This window comes from Phaethon aethereus, assembly GCF_964289735.1.
Source record: "Phaethon aethereus genome assembly, chromosome: 1".
Classification (NCBI taxonomy): domain Eukaryota; kingdom Metazoa; phylum Chordata; class Aves; order Phaethontiformes; family Phaethontidae; genus Phaethon; species Phaethon aethereus.
In genome coordinates this window covers 132,030,263-132,057,645 of record NC_138575.1, presented here as the reverse complement: position 1 = coordinate 132,057,645, position 27,383 = coordinate 132,030,263, and the positions used below count along the sequence as shown (strand labels likewise).

The 27,383-nt window shown below is 40.2% G+C and overlaps 2 protein-coding genes across 2 annotated transcripts in view; one reads left to right on the top strand and one right to left on the bottom strand.

Moving 5' to 3' along the window:
• Positions 1-11,395, bottom strand: part of APOO (apolipoprotein O) — a gene marked incomplete at both ends in the record, with an annotated part of 29,982 nt that extends 18,587 nt beyond the window's left edge. The window contains 3 exons of the mRNA XM_082014157.1: positions 4,362-4,481; positions 6,865-6,975; positions 11,072-11,395. Coding sequence (XP_081870283.1) covers positions 4,362-4,481; positions 6,865-6,975; positions 11,072-11,395 — 555 coding nt within the window. The remainder of the gene's footprint in view (positions 1-4,361; positions 4,482-6,864; positions 6,976-11,071) is intronic.
• On the top strand, positions 11,394-18,912 carry LOC309416781 (uncharacterized protein CXorf58; the record flags this gene model as incomplete). Its single annotated transcript, XM_082014145.1, has 5 exons — positions 11,394-11,413; positions 12,491-12,602; positions 13,733-13,900; positions 14,707-14,931; positions 18,727-18,912. 5 exons carry the CDS (start codon positions 11,394-11,396, stop codon positions 18,910-18,912), a joined length of 711 nt encoding a protein of 236 aa, XP_081870271.1.
• Positions 18,913-27,383: the final 8,471 nt, after the last annotated feature.

The following is a 27,383-nucleotide window of genomic DNA, read 5'->3' as shown; positions in this document are numbered from 1 at the left end:
ATTAGTTACAGATTTTTTTCCCCCAGACTGAAAATATGCAGGGAATAAAAGAATCCTCACTGCCTTTTATCAAAGTAGAAAAAAAAAAAAATCTCAATAAGAACAATGCTGCTAATTGTTATGAGGCTAATAATCCTTCGGAGAGACAGTGTTAAGACTGTCTATCAATTAGGGAATAAATTCATAAACGTGTGCCCAAAGCTAAAGTACAGAATGGTCTCCCAATACCACTTGAGCTGTATCTGTGCAGAAGTGAAAGCATTTGTTTAGGATACTGCATGGGGGATTATATCTTTAGAACTTTCACTTCCTCACTGGCAAGAGTGACTTAAAAAAAAAAAAACTAACTTACCATAAAAAAAGTGTTAGCATGCAATGTACAACATAACTTTAAATGAACGTCGGTCTTACTAAAAGCCAATGAAAAAAGAAAGAACATGCTGTAAAGATCCTAGAGACTAAGTCTGATCTTCTGTCACAGCTCACACATAACTGGCTCATTTCTACATCTGTGTTTTCAACCAACTTTCCACTGCAGTTAAGCAAGCAATGTTGAAAAAGTAAAATGGATATATGAATATAACCAATTTTATTCTCATTATCCTGGGTTATGTTTTAAATTTTAAAGACAACTGAGACACACCTAAAATGTTATTTTCTTTAACACAGCAGGGAGTGGGGGTGGTGTAAAACCAAAAATATCTCTGACTACAGTTAAACAAGCAAGATGAGCCCAAACCCATTGTCCCAGTTTCAGCCAGGGTAGAGTTAATTTTCTTCATAGAAGCTAGCGTGAGGCTATGTTTTGGATTTCGGATGAGAAAATGTTGATAAAGTACTGATGTTTTGAGTTGTTGCTAAGTACTCAAGGACAGTCCAGCTTCTCATGCTGGCCTGCCAGCAAGGAGGCTGAGGGTGCCAGGGAAGCTGGGAGGGGACACAGCTGGGACAGCTGACCCAGGCTGGCCAAAGAGATATTCCATACCATATAACGTCATGCTCAGTATATAAAGCTGGGATGAAGAAGAAGGAAGGGGTGGAGGGACGTTCGGAGTGATGGCATCTGTCTTCCCAAGAAACCACTACGCGTGATGCAGCCCTGCTTCCTGGGAGATGGCTGAACTCCTGCCTGCCCATGGGGAATGGTGAATGGATTCCTTGTTTTGCTTTGCTTGCGTGGCTTTTGCTTCTCCTATTAAACTGTCTTTATCTCAAACCATGAGTTTCCTCACTGTTACTCTTCTGATTCTCTCCCTCGTCCCACTGTAGGGGGAGTGAGCAAGTGGCTGCGTGGGGCTTAGTCGCCGGCTGGGGCTAAACCACGACAGTCCGTTTTGGCGTCCAACGTGGGGCACAAAGGGTTTGAGATAACGACAGGTTTGATTGGAATGTGCTAGATAGAATTTATAGCTGTTATTGCTGTTTAGCTCTTAACTGACAGGTTCCTGAGCTTGCCAAGGGTTTGCTTTCCTTACGTATATTAGAGTCCAGTGCTCGTTAGTGGCTGCTTTTTGCTTTCGCTGCTGCCATGCTGCTGTACTGCTTATCACCTTACTCTGCTGTGCCTGGGAAGATTTTGATAACAGCAATGGCCTTGCACCTGGCTGGCAGGTGGCCGGGGCATCGCTGCTGTTTCTGTGCTGCTGTACTGGACAGGCTGGACCTCCACTGTGATCTCGAGCCGAAGGGACTGTGACCTGTGGATGAGTCCACGTGGGAGCAGGACACCCCGAAGCGTCTGTGGCCGTGTGTAAGTCCATGCCAGAGCAGATATATCTCGAAGCATCTGTGGCCATGGTTGTGTCTGTGCCGCAGCAGGTATACCTCTGATGGGATTGTGGCACACAGATAAGTCTACATTGGAGAAGGTACATCTCGAAGCATCTGCAGTATGTGGATAAGTCCAAGCTGTAGCAGGGGCAAGGGGAGGAGTTCACTGCAATGTTAAACCCTATGGCCCAGTTCAAAGGGCCCAGGGGTGGAAATTGTAATGGAAATACCTTTAAACTGTTATAACATGCAACTCAAATCATGGGTTACAGGAACTACTATAGCAGGAACCACCTGAACCAATGGAGGACAAGCCTTACAAGAAGCAGTGCAAGTGCAGCAGTGACCTGAGGTGAGCTGGCTTTGGTGCCCCGTAACTCCATGCAACACCCCACCTCACCTGTCCTGAGTGATCACCATAAGGGATGGAGCCCAAAGTCATGGACTAAATGAACTCAATGGACATTTCAGGGACATTTTGGAGGGAGGTCTATGGACTAAGGGGATGATAATCTGTGTATTATATTAAAGGATGGGAAGGGGGGGGGTGGTTAATGTATTGGATAGTGTGGTACCTGAGCATAATGTAAATGGTATGGAATAAGGGTTGGATAATGTCCTGGTTTCAGCCAGGGTAGAGTTCATTTTCTTCATAGAAGCTAGTGTGAGGCTGTGTTTTGGATTTTGGATGAGAAAATGTTGATAAAGTACTGATGTTTTGAGTTGTTGCTAAGTAGTCAAGGACAGTCCAGCTTCTCATGCTGGCCTGCCAGCAAGGAGGCTGGGGGTGCCTGGGAAGTTGGGAGGGGACACAGCTGGGACAGCTGACCCAGGCTGGCCAAAGAGATATTCCATACCATATAACGTCATGCTCAGTATATAAAGCTTGGATGAAGAAGAAGGAAGGGGTGGAGGGACGTTCGGAGTGATGGTGTCTGTCTTCCCAAGAAACCATTACGCGTGATGCAGCCCTGCTTCCTGGGAGATGGCTGAACATCTGCCTGCTCATGGGGAGTGGTGAATGGATTCCTTGTTTTGCTTTGCTTGCATGCGTGGCTTTTGCTTCTCCTATTAAACTGTCTTCATCTCCAACCATGAATTTCCTCACTTTTACTCTTCTGATTCTCTCCCCCGTCCCACCATGGGTGAGTAAGCGAGCGGCTGCGTGGGGCTTAGTTGCCAGCTGGAGCTAAACCGCGACACTCATAAAGTTTATATGCCCACTTCATAAAACGAGTCAGTAAACCACTGCCAGGAACTGGCTTGTTGTGTGTGAGCAGAAGAGCACATCTTATGTAAATGATCACCACGTACACAAAAAATAAAGCAAATCGGAAGACAACAGGCCAGTGAGACATAAAGCACTGTTCAAGGCTTACCTGCAGTCAGCCCAAGTGGGCAACTAACCTAGACTCAAATGTCACTCCCCGGTTACAGGCCACCAAACAGAACCCATGAGCTTAGGAGGTCTAACTCTATTGTGGAAAATCCCCCTTCTCCTTCAAAACTGAAGTCAGTACTCTGCTGGTGGCACTTTAGAAACACATCACTAGACTGAGCACCCCTGAGTATTTCTGGAAAAAAAAAAGTTTCAGTACTGTTAAAGGTTAGTACCACAACACAGAACTTCTAGGCAGAAAGGACATCCCGATCTGAACAGCTTGACTTTCTATGGAGAACTGGAAAACCAGCTTGCCACTTAAGAAGTGGATTCACAACAGCCAGAGTGCAAAGTAGAGAATCACTTAAATTTGCCAGGAGACAACTAGATGACAAGGATGCCCATGCTTCAAAAGTAAGTTTCAACATTTGCCCGGTCAGGATAAAGGAAGAAAGCCATTGTATGACTCTGCAATCTAGTATCAATAATTTAGGACTTAATTACAAAGATCTTGGTTTTCCTCTATGCTCAAAGACTATTTTTGTATTTAATGGCTGTTCAGTATAAAAATACTACCTAATAAAATATATAAGAAAGTTTTGGGGCTAGGTTTGCCACTACTAGTGGCCTGGGATTTTCTCTCTTCCAGAGAGACACATTCCTTCCCTCAACATTCCACTTCAGCAAATAGCGATTTATTTTCTGCAAAGTTGGGTTTTGTCACATTTGCAGTGAGGACAACTCGGTATATTGCTACTCCAAAACACACTGCTTGATAATTTAAGGCCTTCTCCTCGAGCACGGAAAATGCAAATTTAATCACTCTCCTGTCTTCCTCAGTCACAGGACAGTACCAAATCCAGATATCCCTAAGTATCTTTAAGCTTAAAGTTTATTTCAGGTAACAATTCTAAGCTTTAGTTAATTTTCTTTTAATTCTTTTGGAAGGATACAAAAAGCAAAAAAGCAGGGGTTTAGTTCAGCAAATTAGTACAAAGTTACAACTGGTTTTGCATGAGGAGGGGGTAGATATTAGGATCTGAACTGTGGAAAATTTTAAGTAATACAGCATTCTGGAAAAATGCTTGTACAGCTAACAATTTTTACTTTGCTGCTGTCCATTAATTCTGTCACCAAAAAAAAAAAAAAAAATCCCAGCTTGACCCTTATCACCGAACCACTAAACAGAAGTGATGTAAAACCATTATACCTGACACCAGGCTGTATATGGCTCCATAACACGCCGTAAATGCGAAACCCCCTCTTCCAATTGGGTTTGTGGATTCTCCACATATTTAGTCTCACGAGCTGGAGAGGAGTAGAGTGACAGCTGTGAATATTAGCAAACAAGAGGTTAAAAACAAAGGTGTAATTGTGTAAGTAGGTCTTCAGGGCATGAACAGTCTAACCAGAGAACACCTAATACAGAGCTGACTACATAAACGATGCATAATAAAAATTCAGGCACAGCTGTGAGACAACCATTATTAGCAAAGTTTAATTATATACTATGATGAAGATGACTTCTAATTGCTATGCAATTCATCCATAGCTGCTATATGATCCAAGTCACAGGTTATAAATTAATATTAAACTAGTTTACTAGGAACACAAAACATAATTGTGAAAAATGTTTCTGGTCTTAATCAGCACTTCTGTTTCCCAGTTAACATACTAAGTGTACTAGAACGCTGAAATCACAATCGATCATTTTCTGTATTTGCAAAAGCCATCATTAAGGAGTCTAAGTAGCTTATAACAAAGGTAACATCCAATACAAATTTGTCTGTCTGTTACTGAGCAGGAAAATGGCACATCTCAATGTTGCAGTCATTAACCACATCAGCAACTGACAGTGTTAATAGCACCATGGGGCCAAGCAAATAGGAACTGTAACATTCACCTGAAGACCAATGGGCGTCTTCACATAAAAAATACTAAAACACCGCATTAGGGTTTAGCATCACAACGTATTTATTACAATTACTGAAACATACTTAAAATTGTATTCCATTAAAAAAACCAAACAAGATCAAAGTCTATACTGTTGAAGATTAACAGCAAAGTTTAGATCAAAAGAAAATCTGTTAAAATTCCTAGCAGTTATATACTATACTGATGTTTAGTATACAGAGCTTGTATTTTATAACACATTTACACTACATGTAGTAGTTTATTATAAACTGAGGTTTACAGGTATGGTTGCACCAAAGTGTAGCTGCCCTCTTTTCAAGATAAGTTGGAAAACAACTGTATCGCTATCATAATAAAAAAGGCTGCTAACCATAACAAAATATATAATGGCATAGAATTTGTCAAATAATTTGATAACTTGTGCAGCTGGATTTCCCATAATACTTTGAAAGACAAGCATTTTAAGTCTCATTTCCCTAGGAAATCTGGTCATCTGTGGCAATCCCAGTCACAATCACTTTAACTTTGATCCTGTTAGACAACCTAACAGCCACGTCTGGCACAAGACAGCAGTCCCAGAGAGAAGGAAATTCCCATACATTTTATTCAGCTCGACAGCTGACAGAGTAGAGATCCAAACTACCACACTCTGTGAATGGTAAGAAAGGCAGCCAAAACTCCACAGCTTGCACATTCTGCTTTGCTGAAGCTGATGGGCAAGCAAATTATTCAGCACATATGCAGCTTCAAACTGCTCCCTCATTACTGACTCACGCCTGTGGTGGTGTAGGGCACGCGGTGGCCCAAGCTAAGGCTCAAGCTAAGGTTACTTCACTGGGGTGAAGCCGGGAGACTGCTTCAACTATTGATCCTCTTGTATTATGCAAGTGAACTGCCCATGCAGACACATCCAAAAGACCTAAGTATACACGAAAATAAGTTTCATTTAGTTTCCCTGCTCATGTAACAACACTTTAGCTTGGGTTGAAGTACTTAAAATTTTTAAACAACTACAAACTCTCATGGATATAAAGCTGTATTTAGTTATGAACTAGAATTTTTTTTTTAAATGTTGGAGACTGTTAAAAGCCTATGCAACAATGTTGATGAGTCTACAGTTTGACAGGGTGTTTTAAAGCTCTACTTGTGATATAACCAGGACATTTGTAACACTTTATTGCTTCTCCAAAGTGACAGGCTTTTATTGTCACTACTTATTGTATTTGTTGTTGCTTAGGTCTGAATGCTGGAAAGAAAACTGATAAAATTCTGGAGGCTACTATATCAGATTCAAAGCACTGCCAGATAAGAATTTTGCCTGTAAAAAAGAGAATATTTTTAGAAATAAAGACTTTGATTTGCTGTTTTACTGGAGAACATAAATGAAAGTTTATTAGAATTTGACAACAGTACTTGTAATAAAAGTACATGGTGTTACCTGCATAAAAAGCAAAGAAAACATTCCTGTGGATGTGAAATATGACCACAAGTACATCTACAAACATGAAGAGGTAATTTCTAAATTAAGAACAGAAGGCTTTAATGCAGGAAAAAGAGCTTACACACAAGCAAGCCTGACACTATCAAGCAGAGGGCATCAAATGCAACCGTTGGGTAAAAGCAGCAAAACCGTATCGACATCCCTATTCCTGAAAATTGAGAAGCAAGTTTAAAGACAAGAATATAAAATGCGAAGAGACGTACCTAAACACTTTCACGCATCAAAATACAATGTCTTTCAGAATCCTGTAGATATTTCCATATAGCTAGAAGAGAACTAGGGCTCTAAGCACACTTACCTCCTCAATTTTTAGCAACTCCTTTTTGGAAGTCTCCTTCTCTGAAGAGGAAGCATAAACCTGGATAGAGAGCAAGCTCAGGCTAATAGGGGTGGCCCCCAGCTGAATTACCTAGAAACATTATAGGAAGACATGCAAATCATTAAGCTCAAACAAAATGGCAACATGTTTGAACACATCCATGTAGACAATATTACCATGTACGGGGACATAAGTGGTATATTAAGATGCTTAGAAGTTAGGGGAAAGGGGAGTGACTGGTACACAATCTAATGCTCTCACACACTCAAATGATAAGACCTAAATTATTGAGATGGCATTTGGAAAAGCCTAAGACTGAAGGAAACAGTAGATATAAATGCTAATCTCAGTTTTCATCTCACAAAAAGATCTTCTGTATTCTCTCACTTGAAATATAATTTTCTCAGTATAGATACTAACAACATCATATCCATATTTTAAACAACTTTGTGAATGTCTGTAACACCTCCATTTTCCCACAGTTAGTACCAAGAGGTTCAGCGTTCTATTTCTAGTTATTGTCGGCGTCTAGATTTTGGGGGGGGGGGGGGGGGGGGTGTGGAAAAAAAAGAGACCTGCAGTTGAAAGTATCAGAACATAATCACTGCTTTCTAAGAATTTTAGGAATGTCACCTACTTTTCTGTGAGAAACATGAACTACAGTGCATTGTGACAAATACTTGTCTGTTTTCTGAATACTTCAGATTCAATCCAGTCACACAACACAACCACCGTAAGGTGGATTCTTCCTATATTCAGGACCTACGCTAAATTGTATTGCTTAACAGGAGAGACTGCTTTTACTTAAAAAAACAGAAGATAAAAATCCTAGCTGTGTAGCGAATCAAGAATGCACAGAAAGCATTTTCCAACAAATGCACATCCTTATTAACAGCAACATTTAACTCAAGAAACAGCAGTTCAAATAGGAAACCTTTGCTGTAACATGAATATGAGACATTGAGAGTTGCAACAGCCTGTGTTTTGCTCTACCAGGTTACAGCGTGACTGGATCTAACAGCCTGCGGCCACCAAACTGGAGAGGTCTGGCTCCGCTCCAGGCATCGGCTCCCAGAAGTCCTGCTGCTCACCTTGCCCTAGCTTTGGTGGCCAGATGCTTCCGCCACAAGGCAATTCACCTCATCAATTAGGCAAAAGATTAATCCTGAAAAAGAAGCGGAGAGCTTTGTGCGGGCTTAGTAAGTTGAACCCATCCATGAAACAGCCTGACAAGCACCAGAGGAACTGTGTGGCCAGGGAAGAGGGGGTGAAAAAGGAGAAGGCAGCAAGCCCTCTTCCTTTTCAGGAATAGTACGGGTACATCACATTGACCTAGCTGCTTGTGAAACTGATGCCTTGGTCAAACCAATACATCCTTCATGCTGTTAGGACAACTGACCTAGCCACAGGACAACTACCGTGAAACTTTGTTTCTGTCCATTCTAGAACTGTTTGAAAATAGCTTTAAAATTATCCAGACTACATGCTTATTGCATACAGATCAGCATTTGCAGCTTAAATTTCTTCCACTGCTTTGCAGAAGGAATATTTATTAAATGTAACCAAGAGACTCCTCAAACTCAATGTTAGACTATATAGTTGTCAAACTTCCTGAAAATGTTTATTTATGTGTAGAGAAACAGCACACAAGAACTAGGTCATAGGATTGCTTTTCAGAAAGACATAAGGAATCTGATGGATCAAAAGGTATGGAAAAACTTGCTTAAAATGGAAGTTTTTCCTTATTTGAATTTATGGACTCATTATTACAGCACTATAATGAAACACAACAATGACTGGATCAGCTGTTTCACAGCCAAGGAAAGACATGAATAATCTTTAATAATGTTTGCTTAAACAAAGACTTTTCACTTACTTTCATTAGCCAAGATAAAAACATGAACGCCACTAACCATTAATAGCTGTAGAATCTATTTCCCCAATCTTTCCTTTTTTCACTGCAAAACTGTTCTGTCACTGAAAAGGCAAAAATCTAAATGCATTTTCATTCTGAAAATTATTTTCAAACTGTAAATTGTGCTAAATGTCAGCAGCAGAAACAGTAAATCCAAATGCTTTAAATATCTGAGATTTTTTTATATAAAGACACAAACAGCAGAGCATAAGAATGGAACAACCTTGGTTTCACAAACAGTTATCACTGATCACAGAACTACCCATGACAGAAAACGTCAACTGCTCATATTATCAAAATACTGAAGTGCAGACATTTTCCAAAGGTTTCCTATTTACATTTTAAACAAAAGGAAATTAACCACTAGAAGTGCAAGATGAATCACTCCTTAAATGCGCTGTTCAAGCTATACTACAACGGTCCTCTACATCAGCTAAGTTTATGGGATAGATACAAGCAGTACTAAAGTACTGCACATACACACACATTAAAAGGTTTATTTGGTAGTATGAAAGATGAACCATTCTACTTTTTGTTTCCAAAAGTCACTTTAGGATCTCGTTTCTTAATTCCATATTAACCACGTATTACTAAGTCAACTGGTTTAGTGAAATATTTTGATTGAGGTGTGCCTTCAGTCTGTGAATCGCACAGCTATTCAGTTGATACTAAAAAAGTAGAGCTGACATCCTTTTCTCTATCTATCTATCTATCCATCCATTTACTTCAAGTAAAAAAAGATACTACGTTTATTCATTTTTCTAGCTGAAGAATTCAATATTATCTGTAGATATCAGATCACTCATAAACAAATTCTACCCAAAAGTTGGAGGGAAAAAGACTTATATTTCATCTTCTATTGTCTTGCTTTACTATCTTTCTCAAAGTTCTTAATTCTTAACTAGAAGATGCCTCTGGGAAGAATAAATCCCATATTAGTTCTCAAAAACAGGAACAAAGAGCTAAAGATTAACTGGAACTTTTGGCTTTTTTTCCTCTTGTCTGTGGTGTCTCAGTTCACTTGCTACTGTTATTGTCAGCCTGTTAAAGCTGGGGAAAGGAAGAACAAATGGAAAAAAAATCCTTAATCAGTTTTGTGAGGGCAGATATTAGTCCTAATGTATGGAACTGCTTCATTTTTCTCTTCTTTTTTCATTCTTCCGCCCATCTCTCAACCCCAACTAAAAAAACAACAAAACAAACCACCAAAAAAACAACCAAACAAAAAAACCACAAACAAACAAACAAACAAACCCAAACTCTTGAGCACTCCTGCTTCCTGAAGCACAGATATCAAGGACAAGAAGCCACCTTCCCCAGGCAAAAATTAGGCTGGCCTGAAGCACTGGAATCTACCTAACCTCAATATAAAAGTTGTATAAAAGTAGTAGTACTATGCATAGCACCTAAACCCACAGGTTCACATGTAACCCCTTTAATGGACATTCAGTATCATTTACATAATTCTCCATGATTCTAGAGTAAATCCTTACATTTGAATTCTAACAATTGCCCCAAGATTAAAATACAAAAAAAAAAAAAAGTTGTGGCAAGCGTAAAACAAGCATAAGCTGCTCAGCATATTGAGATATTATCAATATCTGACAAACAAAAAAGGTACAAAGGAGAACGAATTTCAAGAATCAGGCGTCACCAGTTTTTTAAAAACTCCAGTTCCTCAAGTATTCATGACAATTTGATTAAAACATACAACTTGCTTTGAGCCTGAAGGGATCTGGGGCTCTTCTTATCAGAGGCAAAGCCCTTTGAGACAATTACCAGATTTAAGACCAGACCATGCACGTCCCCTCCTCTTCACGGATTTCGCTGACAACCTACATGCGGTAACGGGGGACGTTCTAGACGAGAACTTCCACAACCGCATGAATCCAAACTCTGCGGTAACACTAACTCACAGCCCCACGCTGCTGTGTCTAAGAAGAGATTTTAAATCATGAACGCCGTGTTCGTGTGTTTTCTTTTTGCGCAACACGGAGAACACTGTCAATGTTGAGATATTAAAAAGAGAGATGAGGCAGCTGCAAGAAGAGTTAAAACTGAGAGCTTGTGAGAGTTACAGACAAAATACCCGGGGAACGGCTGCCGCCAGATAATACGGGCTTTAGAGCGGTTTTAGCTCGAACGCGGAAAAGGCCGTCCGCTGGTAACACCACCAGGGTCCTCATCACCGCGCCTACTCAACCGAGTTACTAAAACCGGCTTTAAAACGGGAAGAGGGAGAAGCGAGGCCCGCCCGGGGCACCCGCCCACCAGGCGCCTCAGCGCCGGGCCCCTCCGGCCGCGCTCCCGAGCCGCCCCCTGCCGGCCTCGCTCCGCCGGACAAGGACGCTCCTCAGAGCGACGGCCCGGCGGCACGGCCGCCACCCCGCCGCCTCCGCGGGAACCGGCGCGTCCCGCGGCAAGGCCCCGGGGCCGGGTGGGGGGCGAGGCCTGAAGGGAGGGGCCGCCGCCCGCCGTCGCCCGCTCCCCCGGGGAGGGGACGGGCGGTGGGAATCCCTGTCGATGGAGGGGAGGTTGGGGATATGGAACAGCAACGGCAGCGGGCGAAGGCAACGGTTTCCTCACCTTGAACATGGCGGTGCCGAGCGGGCGGTAAGCACGAGCCGCGTCGCTCCGCTGTGACGTCAAAAAGACGTCAGCGGGAAGGCGGGACCACTTGAATCAGACACCCGCGGCTGGCGCGGCCCCGCCCACCGCTCGCCTCGGTAACCTGGCAACGCCGAGGAAGGGCGGGGCCACGTTGGGGGTGAGGGCCCGGCCGCCACCTTCCTGCTGCCGCTGGTGCCGCAGCCGGCGGCAGCCCGGGGTGAAGGGATGGCAGGAGGGAGCAACGATAAAAGCCGAAGGGTCAACAGCCGCGTACGGTCAGGTTCAGGGAAAGGAGGCGCCATGGCTTGTCTAGCCTAGGCGAGGCCGCGGTTTCTGTAGGCTGTTAACGTTAAAAGCGACGCAAGCACGTGTTCATACGTCAGGGGAATCCGCCTGGCGCATTTCGAATTCTTTTCTAGAGCCGGACTTGCTTTGGGCTTGGATCTTGTCTGGAAGCAGTGCTTACTCTGCGCTGGAAGAAGCTTGGTAGTAGAACATATTCTAAGCTTCAGTACCTACAATGTAGGAACACCGCCTTAGAACGTACTTATGAAAAACATGAAACGCCAGAGTGCCGAAGGCGCGTACACGCTACTCTTTAGACCTGCAAGCGTGGCTCGGTGTGTCACCTCGCAGCCACGTGAGGAAGGAAGGGTTTTCGCATATTCAGAGATGTCTGGATGCCAGGAGAATTTGGATGGGGCAAGAGTACGGAGATCAAGATCAGGGTTCCGTGCCTTTCTAATCTCACAATATGAAATCGAGCCAAATAAAACTACACCTTTCCCCGTATGTTAACACTCCTTGCTTTCTGCAGCCCAGGATGTGGCACCTCCAGCTCACTTGAGCAAGTTGGACAGGAGCAAGTTCTTTTCCACCACCATCTGCTCTGAGGGAGGGTCTCCTATACATCCTACGCTGTCCGATTCCTTACTTGGTGGCAGAAGAACATCAGAAATAACTGAGTACTAAATTCCCCATCAGATAAGATAAACCAAGGCAATACTCTGTTCTCATGGAGATCCTGCGAAATCTGTTCTCGTCGTTGCCAGTTAATTAACTGCTGCTTGGCTGCTTCAGATTTGCTGGTCAGGAGTTTCCACCTTACATTGTGTTTAAGATCCTTCGCAACACTCAAGGCCGAGGCAGCAAACACATTAGCGGAAAAAGGATAAGTCGTCCATCAAATGAGGCGACTTACTGAATTCATGTTCGTGTCTCATCATTTTCTGATCCCTTACTAGGATCTTGGTGCTTCTTATTGTTAACATTTTGTGAGATTCTTGTACTTAATCTTGGCCATATAACAACAGATTTCAAATGCAAACAAATGCCTTGCTTTTACTGAATACTGAATTTTACCTAATTTTTAGGTAGCAATGAAAAATTACCTCAAAGCTTAAGATGTGAAGATACTTGAAAGCATTTGTCTGTATTCTTTGTTCAGATTAACTGTGATGTATGGAAAATGCAGGTTCCATAGCCTATGCCATACACTGGCCGTCACAGTTCTGTTGGGGGGCCGCTCCGTCAGGACTTGGGGTGGTTCAGGCTGCCTAACTTTTGAAACCTTGTGGGAACCTCTGCTGCCTGGGTATGGACTGGACGTAGACCCCACCAGATGGTTCACAGCACCTGAACTCCGCTTTGAAGTGCACTCTGTCATGTCCTTCTCCCTAGCACAGGGAGAGAAGCTACACTTCTAATTTAGGCACATAAATAAGGACACCAAGAAAATAATGCGGATCCTCTCTTTGTGAGTTTTCTCAGGTTGTTGTCATCATCCGCCTCCCCCTCCCCTCCAGATTGTAGTAATGTCAAATATTTCATATTGCTTGTAGAACATGAAGAATAGCATCCTATTACTCCTGGAAAATTTTACACACAGACACAAAAAAAAAAAAAAAAAGTAAAAGGTAAAGCAGCTGAGGAACACAGTAGCAAATAATTCATCAGGAAGGGTATCATGGAAGGCAGATGAGGTATGCGCCCTCTTATAATCTTAAGTTTTCTTTGTGATAGTGATTGTTGTTGTTCCCTCTTAAAGAAAATTCCGACATTTCGTTATTGCAGTCTCTTTATAGACCTGATGGATCCAGCTATAGCAGGAACCAGTATTTCCCAGACTAATGGGGATGTTTAACCATCGCATTGTAGAATTGGGTGATGCTTCTCAACAAGCTGTCTGTAAAATTAGCAGTCCTTCTTGTTTGTTGGCACATTAGATTATTTTCAGGAGCGATTTGAGGTGAAATAAGAAGACTTCAGGTTTGTGCCTTTTCTTTTTAAAGCTTTATTTTATTTTTCTGCTGTATTTCACAGGCAGCAGCTGACGCTTGCAAGTTAATGGGATATTGGAAATACCATGAGCAAACGGTACAAGATGATCCTCAGTGCCAGACCCACAGGACAACAGATGAAACAGATGTTGCTATAATGAAAGACGACAGGCATGCAGGAAATGTCTTCCGATATTTTATTACAGGTTTGGTTATGAAGATTCCCTCTTTAGCAAGGAAGAGTTACATCTAACGCGTACGTAAGTGGCCGATGGGTGAAGAATGTTAATGGGCCTCTCTCGCCTTTGCTTTACTCTTTGAGGCATTGGTTGTATCCGTGGTCAATAAGCAGCCAGGGTGCGGCAAATGTTTGGGGAAAAATGATTTTGCGGTATTTTATGGCAGCTTTGAGAGAGCGTGACTGGGTAGCTGGCAAAGCAGTCACATTTCTCGATGCATTTTATTCATCCTTAAGGCTTTAGAGACAGAAAATGTTCCAAGCTGCGAATGACAGGAGAGCCCACAAGAGGAGCAACAGCACCGAGGTGAGTAACGGCGCCTGCTCTGGTTAGTTCTCAACCAAAGCGCAATTGCAGGCCGTGGGTAGGACCGGCTGTTGCCCAATTTTACAGAGGACAAGACATAAGAATATTTCAAGTGCATTGTCTTTTTAAGCTTGGTACAAGAACAGTAAAGAAAATTCCAATTGGTTCTGGACATATAATGGTGTATGTTACAAATACATATTTTGTGATCTATTTATATTCAGTGACTCTGCAGCAATTATTGATACAATTACATAAGACAGATGCAAGCATCTGAACAACAGATACTTATTTTTTAAAATCTTTTAAACCAAACAATTTTATCATCTCCAGTATCTTCAGTGCATTTTTTTTTCTTTAATGTGGAAGTTAATCTCTAAAGTGATTGATATGACTGATCAAAAAGAATGGGAAAACCTTTAGAGAGAAGAAGAATATATTAGCTTTCACGTAGGTGTATTTTCTCCTACAGTCTACCAGTAATCTGGATGAAAGCCCTGACTACCTTGATGGCAGGAATAACTGCTGGAGAAGGTTGTCTCTGCAAAATTTCTCTGGGATGATGGTAATATATGCCATAACAGATTATGCATGGTCCAAAACATTGTCAAACAGACTTAAAAAGGAGCTGAAGTTTCTGCTTCTGAGGCCACAGAATGAAGAGCTTTGGCATGATCAACTCCTGGCTGTTTCTAATGTAAGGACCTGTACCAAGTTTCAGTTTTATTTTGCATGCCAGTATTTTTCCCTCTCCTTGTCAACTGGCTTTTTTAAATACTTGTGAAAGAAATATTTCCTTTAGGAAGCTGCAGCTCAGAGAAGCTTGGAAATATTGCCACAGTTCATAAACTGTATCAGTCCAGGCAAAAATACAATTTAAGAAACTTGATCTATAATCCTCTACCTTAGCCGTTACAGTCTGAGCTTTCATAATGTTGTATTAGATTGATTATTTACAGATTAATTTTTTGTCAGGAAAATAAAAACAGTCCTTTACTAGCAATACAATGACAGCTATTTGCCACACATAGGTACAATAGAAAAAAAAATTGATTTGTTGCACATTCCTGTTAAAATATGTTTGTAACATCTGCCCATTAAATACCAGAGCAGTTTCCTGCTGACACTGATCACTGGAAAACATCACCCTGACAGGCTAGCTTACCTTGATGTTCTCCTTCATGATAAATCTTGTTGTACATTTTATAAAAAAGCCCCAACATTTTTCCATGCACCTTTTCTTCACTAAAATGTTGGGGGTTTTTTAATACCACGACTTGCCACTACAGTTTTGCCAGCCTGTTTAGAACTCATTTTTAAAATCTCTAAAAAATAAACTGCTCTTCTGCCTCTTACAGGTTTTGTGTGTGTTTTAAGTTAGAGGAATGCAATTTGGCAGATCTCTTTTCCTTTCAAGATATTTTAAAACATGCAGTTAATAGAAAATACACAACCCGCAAGGGCTCCAGTAAACTTCCAGTTGTTAAGCTGCTTCACCTAACGCCGTGAGCCTGGCTTTCTAAATGCTCTGCAGAAAGCGGAGTCGGGTGCGATGTGTCAGGGTCCGTCTCCAAAGCACACAAGTAATTTCTCATGCTCCTGTCACTTTTAGCACGTATTTGTTAAACAGCTAATTGAACTGGCTTTTACAGGGGTGTGTGATGATGGACCTTTCCCAGTGCCTTTAGGAAGGGAGTGTAGTTTGTATATTCTTAAGAATCCTTTTTCATTCTTTCTACTTGATTCACTCCCTAATTTGAAAAATAAATACCTTTTTAAAAAGAGTTTAAAAGATTTTTTTAAATTGACTGATACTGTTTTATTTGGAATGAAACTTACCTTGTGCTTTTGCTTTTCATACTTCAGGTGAGTCATTTTCAATGTTTGTCAGAGCTGCTATTTTGGCAGCTATGAGGTCTGAAGTCATACATTCAGAAAGCAAACTGAGTGTTCAGGACAGATGCCACTGCAGAGCTCTTTCTGCTTTCCTACTGACCTACCTTTAATGGCAGCAAAGGCATTACTGCATTCACATCTGGGGTAAACTTGAATTTCAGCATGTGCTGTCTCATCAGCTTTGTCACGTTCTGACAGCATCCAAAATATACTCAGTGCTTTCCAAATAAGGATCCTATATTCTAAGACAAGGGACAGGCAGAAGAGAAAAACATATCATGCAACAACCCAGTGTAATCCAACTGAACATAGGTTCGCTTTTGATATCGCCATGGTTAAACACCCGAACCTTCCTTCCCTAATTCAAACCTGTGACTTCTCACTGCAGCCACGAGTAGTTCCATGACAGCTCCAGGTTTTTCAATTACTCCCTTCCAGCACTGACAAATAATTTTTCAGTTGATACTAGCAACAGAGATGTCAGCTAAGGTGTGGTGTAGCAATCGTCTTCTAAAGCACGGATACATGCTACTAGTAGCAGCGAGAACACAAACACCTTTTTGATACCCTTATGCACCCATCACAACAAAGTCCAGCTCCTGTCAAAATTCAAATGCCTCTTGGATTTCAGTTGGGCTGGATACATTTGAGAAATTCCCTGAGGCTAAAAGGTGAAAGATCTTGCATCTGTTGCCAGTAGTCTCTTTAGGCATTCCACGCATAAAATCTTACCTTAACAATGATTTTCACAGTAATCAATCCTTAAATTTCTTAGCACGATGATGTGAATATCTTTACCTCATTTGCCTATAAATGTGTTGACATCAGTATCTTCATAAATATATCTATATTAAAAGTAGTACCTTATTTACCCAAATGACAGTTTCTACATCTAGCAAATAACTTCCAATTAAAGGCACACATTCCTTCTTTTACTGTGCTGCCTCTTTAATAATTAAGTGACATGCTGAGCTTGCTTTGTTACTTACAACTGACTTTTAGGATGATCATTTTTGAAAGGTTTTAATTTCGACTTTACTTTCTACCAGGGCACATGACGTAGCTCTCCCATGAATGCGAAGCAGGATGTATTATATGCTTACTATATATACATATACCATTACATGATGATTATAGTCTATGACTGAAAGTGTTCTAGTGTCTTCCTTTTTACTGGTAGGAAATTGCATTTTAATGTTTCTAACAGTATCCGCACACACTTGTAAGAGTGAGAGGAGTTACAGTGAGGTCCACGGGGCTTACACACACACACGCACACCAGCCAGAGAACGCTACCTGCTGTGTGACACCTTGCGTGATACAAGTTACTGAGAAACAGGCAAAGATTTGTGTACTTGAGTAGTGAAACCTATACTTACGTTCTTAGTTAACTCTTGGCTTAAGCTCTGACTTGCTTCCCCTAGGCTGGGGCTTGAAGCCCTCCAGGATCCTAGGAACCAGAAGAGCAGCAGACCGCTCTGCAGGGTTGTGCAGCTTGAACAAGAAGGGAGACAGAGCTGAGCAGCACATGAAGAATCATCCAGGCTTCTTCTTCACTGATGCTGCCACCACCACTTGACGTAATAGAAGTGTGTAAGGGAAAACCTTTATTATTCTATTTCTAGAAGGCAGAACTTGGTTTCATGGCTTTGTTCAGTCTAGAGCAACACCCTTTTTGAGAGGAAAAGGCTGTATTTGGCTTTTAAATATTTTTCTTTTCTATTATCTTCATTTCTGCACAATTCATCAGTCACCTCTTCATTTTACTCTTACTGGTCCACTACAGTGCCCAAGCAGCCAACACGTTGCACTTCTCAAGTTCAACAGAAGCTAGCAAAAATGAAGAGGGCATATTTGATTGAGAGAGAATGAGAGGTATGAGGCAGAGCTGGAAGCAAGATGCCCTTTTCAGGACATGATTCCTGAGTACTCATTAGCCAGGAAGTCCCACTACCGTTCCTTGCTCTTTGGTCCCATGGCATTTGCTCAGGCTGGTTTTGTACCTTGCCATTCCTTTGCCCCATGTTCATCAAAACCCACCATGTCTGGTACCTTCAACTACTGTTTCCATTCTGGGAGCATTTTCCACAAAGGAGTAACACCCAACCTTACCCATGTTCAATCCTGAAATGCATTTAGGAAACCCCAAAACACGTTTCAGGGTTCTTTCACAATCACCAATTAAAACTGTCATCTAGATAGTTTCCCCCCAGTGTTTGCTGGCACCTTTCTATATTTACCATATGTTATCACCTGCTACTTCTTATAACATGAAGTCATTTATGTTTTTGCCCTATGGAGGAGGGCTATGGCTGGCATAGCTGCAGCTTCTCTTGGAGGAACAAAGGTGCACAGGGTAGCGGTGCACAGAATGACATTGTCATTACTTTTTACTGTTTCTTCTTACTGTACAGCATCTGAAACTACCACTTCAGCCTTGTAAATTGGTACAATATGGTGCTGGCACAGGTAGAAACCAATGCTCTAGCTTGCTTTGGCAGTTTTATTATAGATGAGAAAAATGTCACACTCCTCACGTGTGATTGAGCAGATTCTTATTCCTGCATGTGTGGTAAGAATGCATGGTATTATACAGGTACAGAAACTGGGTGTCACAAATAGGAGTGACTTCTCTGAACATCAACGGGTGGTAATTTCTCAAACTGAAAAGCCTGAAGATCAATCTATTGTTGCAGAAGAATGGGAAGATGAAGCAGCCAAATGGTCCCAGGCATTAACTCTGGAGAATCCTGGACGGTTTCCATCCACAGCAGATGCATAAATCCTCAGAAGTTACGGCACTGAAATCTGAAAGGATGGCTTCCTACACCCGCTTAACAAGTTTTTTGCTAAACACATTCTTGTAATTATTTTTTTTACCATGGGAAAAATAAAAATCTCTGCACTGCAAAGATAGGACAAAACTAAAACTGAGCAACTGTGATGGTTTTGTAAGGTTCGTAACTTCTGCAAAGTATAGCTGGTTGATTATTTTGTACTGAGATTTCTTTGACTGGAGTACTTAGTTTATTTAACTTAGGCAGAGGTCAGCCTTACTCCCCTGGTTTTCAAAGAACAGTACTGAGCCAAAGTCCAGCTCTTTCAGAAATCACCTGAAACACTTCCAATAAGGTTGTCAGTTGGATCAGCTTCCAACTTTAAGACCATGAAGAGTCATTAAATTAAAAGCTATAGTTCCATTAGTTATCATCAGCTATTTTTTTTTTTCTGACTAAATTCTTCTCGGTCTTTTGGATAATCTGTCAGGATAAACAGTGAAGGAAAAAACTATTAATTAACAGTAATTCTTCCTGATTGCAATAAATGAACTGAGAATCAGGAGGAGAAAAAAAAAAAAAATATATATATATATAAAAAAAGGGGTTGCACTCTGAAGTGTTGTCTTCTGAAACTTTAATTTTTAACGTTTTGGGTTTCATTATAGTAAGTTAAAATAAGGTCTTGGTATCAAGTTGCCACCTGTGTTAGATAAAAAAATCCTTGCAGAACTACCTGTAAGAGCCAGAGGAAAAAGTGAGATATGTGTGACATGAGGCAAATCCCATCGAACATCCTCAGCCGAACAAGGACACCCAAGTGACTAGGAGTCCATCCTGGGCATAAGTTAGCCACCAGGGCTTTCTGAGAGGTGCAAGACAACAGCAGAGCAATTTCTTGCTTACCAGGAGTGAAAATGAAGGCCATCACTACACTGACATAGGGGAAAGCGCTTGGGCCATGTCTTGCATTGACAACAGTGTCACCACCACAAGCGCAATCCCATACATTTATGACTTCAGCAATCTGGGGAGGCAAACACAAGAGGAATACACCGGTCACCTTGGAATTTCTTCCCTGAGACAATGGAAGCCAAACATGGGGGAAGTACTTGGCTTCAGTCAGCATTATGCAATCCTTTTGACACAGGAGGGACGGTGAAGTCAGTAAGTCTCATCAGTAGTACTCAATACACATGAACAGACCCATGACATGCACAATTGACCACAGGAGATGAAGATTCTCACATAGAAGAAGAATTACATGGCTGGTGTAACTCAAACCTGTGAGATGAGCCATGTGACAAAAAAACAGCAGCAAACTGACCAATGCTTAGAACATGCCTGAGGACATACTGAAACGGGTGTGGGAAAGGAGGCTGCCAGTTTAGGCCAAAGATGTCTGGTAAAATTAAATAGTGCAATAAGAGGGTTAACCATTAAAGCCATCTATCTCATTAGAACACAAGTAGTTTTTTTCAGCACCACTTATTGTGCAACATTTATCCACAGTTCAGGAGAACTGATACCAAGGGTGACATCACCAGGAGACACATTTGACAGACATTAGTTCCTCAAGTACTACATAACATCAATCTAGAAGGCATGGCACTCAGCATGTGATGCTCAATGCTGGCGTTCATTCCAATGGATAGATGACTGAAGAGTCACTGGGTACTTAAGCAGAGATCACGATCAGGTTTATTTTTACCTGTACACATCGCCTGAAGCACCTGTCAATGCAACTAGACCATCGAATGCACAAGTGGAAAGTTAATGAAAACATTAAATTAAAGCTGTCTCTACACGTGTTCCATACCCTTTCCCTTGAAAGAGTGAAAATTTTGCACATGCCAAGAAAGTTGCCTTGGACAAGGCAGCACTTAACAGATGACACTGAAACATCAGTAAGACCTGACAAGCTGAAGGCTGGGTGGGGGATCACATGTCCACGAGTATGTTATGAACTCAAAAGGTACAGAAGTAATACAGAATCTGTGCAACACCCAAAGCAACTGTTTTCCTTTCCATATTAGGAAGCTGATGGAATCAGAAAAGAGAAAAACAAAACAAACACACGAAACCAAACCCCCCAAAACCCAATCTGTAACAAAGGGCGAAGATCTGTTGAAATAAAGAATTTCAAGTCAACAAGGGTGGATTAACTTATACCAAAAGAATCTGGAAGGAATTAACTGAAAAAACCCTTTGGCAAACAAACATACATTAATTTCGTATCACACAAAACAAGTGACTGAACTCCTGCCAAAAAATAAGGCCACATATTTCAAAAAGGTGAAGAATTTGGTATGAGCAACTATGAGCGAATTAAAATGTGAGAGCTGTCCTCCGTGAAACAACGGAACCATTGTCTGAGATTCCTAGCCAACTACAGAGGTGCTAACAAGCAAGTCAAGTCAGCCAATGTAGCACCATGGAAGAAAGGTATTGCCAAAAATACAACCTGCCTCACAGAGAAGGGACATTAAAAAGGTGAACAATGTAAATAACATGTACAGTGTGAAAAGATTGCTGTCACATTCGCTTCCCCTGTATCGGTCTAACACATTTGGTTTCCTTTTGAACCAAAAAAATGGGGACACCACAATTAAAAGACGTCCCTCTTCCCATGACAGCACAAATTCATCCGCAGTATTTGCTCTACTATTAAATGGTACTACTTAGCGTAGGATGAAGACAAGTTACCAAAGAGGGAAGGGAAAAAAAACCAAGTTACTTCATGCGAATAAAGTTTTAAGTAATTCTCAGCATTAAAATAGAATTAACATGCTCAATATTTAAAAAACCCCATGAGATCAGAGTTATTTTCAAACATTCTTGATAGTAGGTTTTTCAACCGGGGGCTTTGATCTGCTCACTGAAAAATAGATAGTGGCAGAGGAAAGGAAAAACGTGGCAAGGGACTGACAAGGAAACCTTGAGAAAATAAGTACAGATCAGAACCTTCTGTTTTACCTGCCGCCCTCCCCTCTCAGTATTGAAAGTTGTTCTAATCTTGACATATTAATCTGAAGCTTCCCCTTCCTGTTATGGGAAACATAAAGCGGTAGGACTCGGACTTCTGGCATGTTGTGGTCCAAGCCTGCGAGGAATGGATATCGCCTCCGAGCCCTCAGTTCCGTGTGTTCGATAGCGAGGAACAGTCTCGTCTCCTGGCCTCTGACTAACAGCAAAGGCTGGCTTCGGTTTTCAGTCTTGGCTGTTAAATTTATGCCTTGACACCGAGTTACTGATGTCACAATGAAATTAACTCAGAACATTATTTCAAGTCGAAATGCAGAGTAGACACATGAATGTACTACAGCAATTAAAATTGGAAAGATTATAAAATACAGCTAAAGATACAAGCTTGATGCTATATAAGGACATCCAACTTTTCTTGTTGGGATAACTTTAGCTATCATTAACGTAACGTTATGGTTTACAGCAACATGTTTTTGAAGATTCGCTTAACTGAGTAAACTCTGAAGTCCTGTAGAAAGTAATCCAGGTCCACTACACTTTTAAGTATTACAAAGTTTACACAAGAGTGTTTAGAGTTTAAAAATATTTTATTTACACTTTTCTTTATACACATTTTATACATTTTTTTCAGTTTAAAACCCGAACAGAGCGCATATGCAAGTCTGAGCATACTGTATCCATAGCTAGGGAAAATTATCTTCTGCCAAAAAAATGACAAGAAAAAAAGGTTTTAAAACAGTTAAAAAGAGGCAATTCTTAAATTATTCAGAGAAGTTTATAGCAGCCCTGGGGTAATCATTAGACAGTTAATCCAAATGTACATATGAGGTCATATATATAATTTTAAATTTCTATAGGAAAAGTATTTCCAATTTCTAGCACAAACACAGCACCCTTTGAAAATAACTTTTCCTGTTAACTTATCAAATACATTCTTTTCAATACAAACAATCTGATATTGTACAATGGAATCAAGTGGGATACTATAGTAGAATTGCATTCTCCAGCATATAATAATTTATTTTTAAAAGATCTAAAAAAATAACAATATATAGGGAAAAATATTTAAAATAAAAACATAGCTCACTCTTCCCTTCACCTGTTCCCAGAACTGACATAAAAGTTAGGTGGGTCCCACTGAGGTAATAAAAGCCCCCTAAGTATAGCTAACTTTACAGTCCTACATAATAAGTATGTAAATAAAAAATAAAACCAAGGTTTTCTACCAGAGCCATAAATAAAAACTACCATCTGCAAATAGAAGTGGTTTTCCCTTAGCTACCATATTAATATTAATCCAAAGGTATTAGGAATTGATCTTTGAAAATTATTTTTAAAAGACTATATAAACATTAAATAAAATTTGGGAAGTGAATAAAAAAAATTAGTAAAGGGAAATCCAGGTTCAAAACAAGTCAGTTTTTCTGCTACCTGCCACATACTTGTGTTTTATAAAGCTTACCCACACGAAAGGAAATTTTAAAGTCACTCACCAACTTTCAAAAATAGAATACAGATCCAAAAGTAGTCATTAGTATTTATTTTAAGCAGCTTCAGATTGTTTTACAAACATTAAAATCTCAAAATGTTAGCTACAGGACACCGGCAAGCTTTGTTTTAGATAGATTACACATGCTTTTCAGTTATGTTCTTTCCCACTCTCCTTCAGTGGGCCCTGCCGCATGTGATGGACCGCACTTATTCAAGTAAGTTCACCAGGTATATTTTTATTAATGGAAGGAGAGCGGGATGGATGTTTTCTTTGATGCCCCCACCCCTATAAACACTTAAGCACAGGTTTAGTAACATTTGCACTTTTATGTTTTAAGTACCTTACAGTTTTCTGTTTTCTTTATACTGGACTGTTCACACATGTGAAGTACACATTTGAAGTATTAAAAGAATCAGGGGCCCAATTCACTACTTTCTTTTTTTTAAGGAAAAAATATTAAAAAGGCAAAATACCTCTACAAAGGTGACTATTTCTAAAAAGACTTAGTCATATAAACTTCAAGCTTGTGTCAGCATTTATTTTTAACGAACTGTTACCATCTCCCCATAATGCTTGCCCTCCTTTTCCAAAAGAATGGACATAATGAGTTAAGCAATGCTTTGCCTTTTAAACCAATTTGAATTTGCACCTGCGGAATTTTATCCTTTGCTTCCTGAGTGTCAAGAGAAGCTTCCTCCCTGATGCAAGTAGTTACCATATTATCAGCATGAAAAAACGCAGCACCTGGGTTTGTAAGGCAGGAGGTCCTCACGAAAAAATGGCTGCAAATCTCAGGAACCAGAGAAATATGAAAGTCACAAACCCGTAGAGCTAGTTATAACAGGACTGTTATCATACTGCACAAAGTGGGGCATCCACACTTTTCAAAAGAAAATAACAGAACAGCATGTTGCCAGGTAGCTCATAGGCTGCCACCAGCCCCTCTTGCTAGCAGTGCTTTCTGGAAGAGCAGAGCCTTCGTAAAATCAAGTACTGCCCTCCTCCAGCTGAATCAATGGGGAAAAAGTTTTCAAAACACTTTAGTTGCTATCTAACACCTCCCACTACAAAACTACTACCAACACTCTGTGGAGAAAAAGAAGTTATTTTTTCTTATGCAGTACTTTGAAAAAAATTATCTGTCCCCTAAAAACAGGTATAGCAGCATGTGGAATGGGAACTGGCAGTGTCCAACCCCTTTACAGGAACACTATGTGTTTTGCCCATTCTGGCTCATCTGAAAACAAAATTTTCTCCTGGAGCCAGCTGCTAAATTAAGACATGAAGCTGATACATTTTTGCTATACATGTGGGAAAAAACCCCACAACCCTAGACTGTAACTCACTATGTCCACCTTTGTAAGAAAAGGCAAGTACACTTGCTGTTTAAAAGCAGGTCATGTGTTAAATTTTAAATATGTGGGTCAGGTCACATTTACTGGTATTCCATTATGGGTGGAAGTAGAAGAAGAAACTCCCCCAAACTTACTAATCAAAGACTGTAACTTACCTTTTCCTTGACAAATGAGAAGCATTTAAAAGTTTTTAAAACCCATCTTATATTAATCTGATCAAAATTTGATAGTAATAGGCAATCCTTATTAGCCAGTTCAGTTTTGTTTTTATTTAAACATAAATTATCTGGAGCTAAACACTAAAAGCAAACACAAACAGAAACTTTCAAGTTAAAAAAAAAATCCCTCTGATATACAAAGTAACAAAATTAACTGCCTCAAAAGTTCACTGCAATAGAAAAGAGAATGTAAGCTAATTTTATATTTCATGTTTGAACCAAGAAAAGTGCGGTAGAAATATAAATTAACAAAACATTCCTGCATACCTCCACATGTTCTAAACCCAAGCAAATTCCAATCATTCCTAATGCTCGAAGAGTTACAGCCAGCTTCTCAATGGAGACACAACTTCAGGGAAGCAGAAGCCAGCAGTTCAAGTTAGAATTTGACAAAATAATTACTATTACAGACCTGAACCAGATCTTTCAGAACTGGGCGCCTGAAGATAAATATGAACTTCAAAGCAGAGCACCGAAAAATGATCTGGTTCTTCATGCTTCAAGTGTCAATACTCACCAATCATTTCAGTGGCAGTTGCTCAGCACACCGAAGGTGCTTAAATGCACTCAAAAACATAACTTGAGACACTCCCATCCTTACCATTATTTTTAATGAAGTCTTGGCCATGTCCCTTTACTATACCTGAACCATGGAAGACCAGATACCCAGAACCACGTCTATTCCCCAGGCCAGCCCTAGATAAAAGTGAAGTACTCTGTACTACACAATAACATGCCCATGAAAGCCTACCCAAGCAGGATTAATTTTTGCTGCCCCATAAACTTATTGAGAAATGAGTTGATGACAAAAATAATAAAAGAATTTAAACAAAAACTGTTTTTTTCCTGTGCCCCAACATTCCATGAACTTTTTTACTTGCACGCAGCCAGCACTTACTGGAGTCAGTTTATCTCTGCACACATGCAGGGTAATGTACACATAAGTCTCACAGTGAAACTGAGGTTTTAGTGTAAGCCACACTGACTTTAAGTTAAGCTATTAAGAAAGTAAATTAGATTTCTAATTCAATAAACTGAGTTTTGATTTTAAAATAGTTAAACTTAACTGCAAACTAGTCTGCATCAGAAGGATGAATCAGTATTTGGTCCAGTCACTACTGGTGTAAGTAACATCACTACAGCTATGATGGCATACATTCTCTCTTTCTGTTAAAACACATGGAAAGAAAATACTCTATCAGAGGATCATTTCTAATTAAAAAAAAAATTTAAAAATCTGCCAACTTGCCATACACCTCCAAATCCTCACATCTCAACCCAGAACATAATTACTAAAAAATATCCAAATGCAAGTATGAGGAGTTTTACATGTTGTTTTAACTTCTATTAATTATTTCAAACTTAGTTCAGGCCATTAGATGTTATTTTGAACATTGGAAATTTAGGGTGATTTTGGTCCCTTTGTAAGGGCATTCTTTTCAACTCCCTGAGTACTGTACATTCCTTTTCTACAGTGATTTCTGACTGGAAGATGCTGAATAAAGTGGATTTGCATTGCTGCATAAAAAGTCAAGTCTATTGCTTAATGTGAAACACAGCAGCATAAGATTTTACAAAATATGCAGATGCATGTTTCAACATTTTGCTCCTACATATCTGAACTAAGTGTGAGCCTTCAACTTCTCCAAATCTCTCCTTTAGATTCTAGAATTGGCTAATTTCACATAATTGAATATAATCAGAATGTAATTACTGTTATTGTTTATGCCTTGGCAGCTAATTCTTACCAATCTACTGTCAGTAATATCTACAAGTTAACACAATGGAGTTATTCAAAGCCCTCTTGGACCGCACACCTCAATTCAGGCACTCTGAGGTCAGTAGCTATAGCTGTGTAGGTTTTTTTGTAAAAGAAATATAAATGGTACTAACCATTCAACCACCTAACTCCACATTTTCTAAACACAGTAGTTCATAGCAGTCGATATTAAAATAATAATTTAAAAAGATTATACTGCTTCAATACGAGTACAAACAAAATACTCGTATTGAAGTATGAGTACAAGCAAAGTATTGAGAATAAACTGTAGTTTATCCAGTTCCAAAAATAACTGTGGGTCAGAGCAGTGCCAAGCATTTGCTTGTTGACATTTTCCATTTTCATAAAAAAGACGACTAGGCAGCACATTCAAACACAAAAGAAACTCAGGTAAGATGTGTTTACTTTTAAAAAATAATTTATAAAATAACAAATTGTCAACAGTTCATTATGTAGCATCGATATAAAGACTTTAAGGTTACTGAATCAATCAGTATATACTAAAGATAAGATACTTCAATACCAAACGAGGCCTCCAGTTACTTAAGAACTTTGAATTATTTAGCTCATTAAAGGATAGTACTTATACCTTAAATTTAACAGATATGGCTGAATCTGTGCACTAGTTAAAATATAATATTGTAAC